Genomic DNA, 6,000 nt, shown 5'->3' on the forward strand with positions numbered 1-6,000 from the left:
GTGCTGGAATAGGATGTCTTTGATGGCCCTGAGACTTCAAAACAGGAGGCAAGCTCAGTTCAAGCACTTGGAGGTTCCCAACAAGAATGAATATACCACTAAGTCCAGTCTTTGTCCCCTTTCACAGGCAGGAGCAGCAACTGCAGGATAGCCCAACAAAGCACAGTCACAGGCAGGGGTAGCACTTCTCCTCAGCTCTTCTCCTTGACAGAGGTTCCTCTTGTTTCCAGAAGTGATCTAATTTTCAGGGGTTTTGGGTATAGTACGTATACCCCTTTCTGCTTTGAAGTAGGCATACTTCAAAGGAAAGTCTCTGTTGTTCACAAGAACCTGCCTTGCACAGGCCAGGCACCAGACACACGCCCAGAAGTTGGTGACTGCATTTTGGGAGGGCAGGCACAGCCCATTCAGGTGTAAGTGACCACAACTCCCTTCACTCAAGCACAGATGGCTCATCAGGATTTGCAGGCTACACCCAGCTCCCTTTGTGTCACTGTCTAGAGGGAATTCACATTCAGCCCAACTGTCACTTTGACCCAGACGTGTATTCCACAAGCAGGCTAAGGCATAGAATTGTTAATCAAGAAAATGCCCACTTTCTAAAAGTGGCATTTTCAAACAGACAATCTAAAAACCAATTCTACCAAAAGATGTATGTTTACATTTTGAGTTCAGAGACCCCAAACTCCATATCTCCATCTGCTCCCCATTGGAAATCACACTCAAATAGAATTTAAATACAACCCCTACGTTAACCTATAGGAGAGATAGGCCTTGCAATATTTAAAACCGAATTTGGCAGTATTTCACTATCAGGGCATGTAAAACACACCAGTGCATGTCTTTCCTTTTAAATTCACTGCACCCTCCCTATGGGGCTACCAAGGGCCTACCTTAGGGTGCTGTAGGTGTACTAAAAGGGAAGGTTTGGACCTGGCAAGTGGGTACACTTCCCAGGTCGAATTGGCAGTGCAAGACTGCACACACAGACACTGCAGTGGCAAGCCTGAGCCATGGTTACAGGGCTACTCATGTGGGTGGCACAATCAATGCTGCAGGCCCACTAGTAGCATTTGAATTACAGGCCCTGGGCACCCATAGTGCACTTTACTAGGGACTTACCAGCAAATTAAATTTGTCAATCATGGATAAACCAGTCACCAGTACAAATTACATAGAGAACACTTGCACTTTAACACTGGTCAGCAGTGGTAAAGTGCTCAGAGACAATAAACCAGCAAAAACAGAGTCCAGCATACCATAGAAACAGGAGGCCAGAAGGCAAAAAGACAGGGGAAACACACCAAAAAATGCCAGGTCTAACAACCTCCAACTCCAGTTTAGACAGATTGGTACCCTGCAAATAATTGTGGTCATAGCACCAATTTTTTGCAAATGTCTTAGCCTTCTAGTTTTGTCCATATATAAAAAGGTAGTAAAACAACCATGTTTTAACATGATGAACATCAGTGTTTACAAGTCGTTGTGACGCAGTCTGTATTTACTTGCATCTTGAGTTCATAGAAATGTACATAAAGTCATATAGTGCTGGAGAACATCCAAAACACATTCAACTAGACAGCATTCCGAATGAAATGGGCCAGCCTTTGCTGCCTAAACAGTGTTACTTGGAACTCATCATTAAATTATAAACAACAACACATGGCAGGTAAAGTGGAGCAACACTTATCAACTATTCAAATAACAAAGTATGTTAAGCTTATTTGCAGGCTATAATGTCATTTAAAAATTGCAAATGTCTTGTGTATTACTTAAAAAAATGCATAAACAATGTGTCGACTACTGTCGTAGATTATTGTCTATTCTAATACAGTAAGAGCACAATCAGATATTACACATAGCATGCCCAAAGCCCACTGGTAGAACTGAAGCGATTAATGTATTTTGAAAGTAGTGATACTCTCGCAGAACTCTACTTGATTTATATAACTTAAACAACCGATGGCAATTATTTAATAATAGACGTTATACAGCTTCACACTCCAGTGACTTACAGGAAAACCTTGATTTGTTCTAAAGTGCACCTCATTGACAGAACATCAACCAAAAGTCTGCAGGTCGCAGAATTCTATCATAGTAGGCACTTCTATCCTTCCATCCTTCTGAGGTCGATATAATCTTTTCCACTGAGTTGGCTGCGGATAATTCAATTTTTCAACTCTGCTGTGCATGTAGTCGCTTTATACTACATTTTCATGCAAAATAATCCCTAGCAAACAATGAACGTATGAGTAGTAAACGCAGAGCTAATGATGGAGTAAGTGCCAGGTATTACCCAGCAACCAAACAGTTATGTGCTGAAGAACGCCTGTCACGTCAAGTATCATTTATCTTAGGCCATAAATGTTTATTAAGGAACACGTCACAAATTATATTGTGATAAATATAATTCACAAGAAAGCTGGGATGTAGTAGGCTGCTACTGGCACGTTTGCCACCTGGCTTGATATTTTTAGAATATGTATATGAACTCTACACCCAAAGTAGTGGCTCGCCTACAACGTTACTCAGGATTTATCACTCGTCAATCAGAGTGCTCAATGTTTTGCTGCATATTGTCCGAAAGATCAAAAGGTGTATGTAAAGGTCACTGTTGAGTGTAGTCAATAACAATGAGGTATTGTGTTCACCTTCAAGATATGTTACTTGTTCAAGATTACTCATCTATGTTTCGCATCATAGTTCTCTCAAGTCCTTAAAAACTCACTATTTCTGCACTTCCTCTTTGTCTCAACAGGCACCATTGGAGACTGGAAAAACTTCATGACTGTGGCACAAAACGAAAGATTTGACAAAGTATTCCAGGAAAAGATGAAAGATGTGCCAATCAAATTTATCTGGGACATTAATGAAAATTAAGGAGAGCATTGACAGTATTACGAAAATAAAATTCCAAGAGGATGTTTGAGGTGCAATCTATGCCTTTGAAATCGTGTTCTGATTTGATCTGTGTACCCAATAAATATGGATAATTTGGCCTTGTTGGTAAAATAAGTATTACATACGAACAATCGGTTTAAATTGAAGATAAAGTAGATTACCGTGTGATTTACACAATAATTGGTTTGTTTTTTCTTTTGTGTAATCTGCTTTAACACAGCCTGTGATTTTTTCATTTAGCATGCTCAAATCAGCGTCTGACATAGTCATGTTCGAAGACTTATTGAACCTGCCTTTACTTCTCGCCACTACCTTCGGTGGTGTGCCGTGGTTGCAGGGCACTGACACTCAATTTGCGAACCAGGACTTACATTTTCTTCATTACACTTTCATGCAGAAAAAATGAGAGAAAGGCAGAAAAGAGAGAAAGAGGCGGGAAGAGAAAGGTTGGACAAAAATAACAGAGAGAGAATACAGTAATTTAAAAGAACTTGGTGAACTGAAATAGTGACACGGGAAGTATAGGGCGGTGAAAGAAAGAGGCATGATGAGAAAGAGACAGGACGAACCGTCGAGAGAGCCATGGTATGCAGAAACTCCAGTATTCTTCAGCCAGGAAGTGTAGTCTCTTAGAAAAACTTTAGCCCCCTGCATTTCTTTTTACAAATTGGGCACTGCTTGTATGCATCCACTAGAATTTGCTTCAGGATTTGGTCCGAGTAAGGCAAGAGAAGAAAAATCAAATGACAAGCTGCAATGTGTCCCATTTTCATAGGAACCACGCAAAACGTCATTCATTTTGAGGTAGATTATGAAGCAAGGTAAAAAAAGCTTAGGTTTGTGTTTAAGCACGAGATTAAGGTGAAAGTGGAAAAACGACACCTGAAAAAGAACATTTAACAGTGCTAGAAATGTCTCTCTAAAACTCAACAAATGGCGGCCTAAAATAGCAGACCTGTTCTTTGTCATCAACTAACTTGTTTCTTTTTCTTCAGACATGGTTGATTACATATAATATAGGGCCATGGACATCATTTAGGGAGTAACACCTTCTACCCCTGATTTGCCTTTTGGTAACACTTGCCTTTTAGTAACACTTACATTGCTACCTCTGTTTCAGGGTTCATGAAAAAGAAAGCGAACTAAGGGCCTGATTTAGAGCTTAGAGGTCTTACTCCCAAGCAGCAGTGGATCCAACAACACCGTCAAGTCGACAGTGTTTCGCCCGCTGTATTTAGATGTATGGCAGCTGAGCCGCTGACTGCCACAACAGAGTGCTCTTCCTAGCTGTCAGGCCAGTGGGTTTCTGCCGATTATATTTAGATGTTACAGTCCTACAGGTGATGTGCTGCTAGTGGATTGCTGACAGAGGGAGGTTGTCGCTAGACCCAATCGGACAGTGACAGTGGCTATCTAATAGAGGTAAGTCACATCACATACTGTATCTTAGCCATATGTGTCCCCCTGCATAACACACTGTACAACACACCACATACTCACTTGTGTCTATTGCCTTCTAACACAATAAAACATGTACATGCTGAAAATACACTCTGATGTACATCCATGACACAATGTACACACACTAGTGACACTGCACCCACACACAACACAATCACAACAACCAACACAACTACAAACTCTATCTACACAAACACACAAGCACAACTACACCCATCACAACAATACTCAACTTATTGTTGCACACAGCAACACAACACACAACACAGCATACCAATCAACATCGAAGCCATATGCAAGTGGCACACAGACTGATGCAACTACATCAGCCATTCCGGCTCCTTCCACCTCAACCAGCCAATCGCATCACACATGCAGATACATGTATTGACTCACATACATAACTGGAAGCACTACATGACAGGTTCGGATCCACTTGCAATGTGCACACATGGACACAGTTGACAAGTGTGATTGTAATGGTATTGTGGTGCCAGGATTCATTTTGCAATGAATACTGACACCAAAATGACAGTTGTGTATGTGTACGATATGTGTGATGTACCAGTGTGTCCCCATCCATGTTTGACCTAGTAATGTCCACGACATATGCATGTCACAGTAATTAAAAACATTTACTGTGACATGTTTATGACTGCAGTGATCCTGAGCTCATATGCCCTGCCCACACAATGTACACAGGCAATGCAGGTTCCCTACCGTGGAGTCTGGCAATGGGGGGTTGTGGTTACTCTGTGGTCCAGTGGCAGCAGCAATGGAAGGTGCTGTCCAGTCATGTCCAGCCAAAAAAGGAAGTGGAATTGGGGAAAAAAGGTAATTTATAACCCCATTTCCCCCTCAATCCACCAACTCACATGTGGTCTGGCAATAGGGGGTTGTGGTTACTCCGTGGTCCAGTGGCAGCAGCGATGGAAGGTGCTGTCCAGTCATCTCCAGGCAAAAAAGGAAGTGGAATTGGGGAAAAAGGTACTTTATAACCCCATTTCCCCCTCAATCTACCAACTCACATGTGGCGATCGGACCACCACAGTTAGCTTGGCGGTAAGGCAATTCCAAATCTGCATGGAAGTAAAGGTGACTGGTGTCCCATCATCATTCACTGTTTCCTGGCTGTCAACACAGATGAGAATCCTTGGCAGAGTCAGTGGGACTCAGGTGGGCTATCACCTATGGGACCGCCAACATCTAAATATGACGGATGGACAGCAAAGGCGGCGGACGAGTTTTTAGTCAGAAAACTGGGACCATTACTGCCAAGATGTGAATCAGGCCCTAAGTTTTAAGAATCCTTGTATTCCCACTGTTACACAGAAACAAACAAGAACTGCTGAGAGGTCAAAAGTGCCACAAAGTGTCAGCCCTGTATTTCCATCAAAGGGTAAGAAATGGCACTTCCAGTTTCCACAATATTTTGGCAAATCATCCTCCGTGTATAGAGTTCCTTTTATTCAAAGGCAAATCCCTTGTTGCTAAAGTCACATGGACAGGAAGGGACATCATAGCTCTCTTCGGGAGTGAGAAGAGACCCTGTGGAACAACATCCAGAATTCAAGGCTGCATAGTCATGTTAGAAGGGCAGCAGAGAGAAAAGCCACGCAGTGGTTGTAGTTGTTGGAA

The 6,000-nt window shown here is 42.2% G+C and overlaps 1 protein-coding gene across 1 annotated transcript in view; it reads left to right on the plus strand.

Moving 5' to 3' along the window:
• Window positions 1–3,088, plus strand: part of LOC138296315 (amine sulfotransferase-like) — a 532,156-nt gene extending 529,068 nt beyond the window's left edge. The window contains exon 7 of the mRNA XM_069235348.1: window positions 2,759–3,088. Within this exon, the coding sequence (XP_069091449.1) occupies window positions 2,759–2,880 (122 nt within the window). The 3' untranslated portion in view covers window positions 2,881–3,088. The remainder of the gene's footprint in view (window positions 1–2,758) is intronic.
• Window positions 3,089–6,000: the final 2,912 nt, after the last annotated feature.

This window comes from Pleurodeles waltl, chromosome 5, assembly GCF_031143425.1.
Source record: "Pleurodeles waltl isolate 20211129_DDA chromosome 5, aPleWal1.hap1.20221129, whole genome shotgun sequence".
Lineage (NCBI taxonomy): Eukaryota > Metazoa > Chordata > Amphibia > Caudata > Salamandridae > Pleurodeles > Pleurodeles waltl.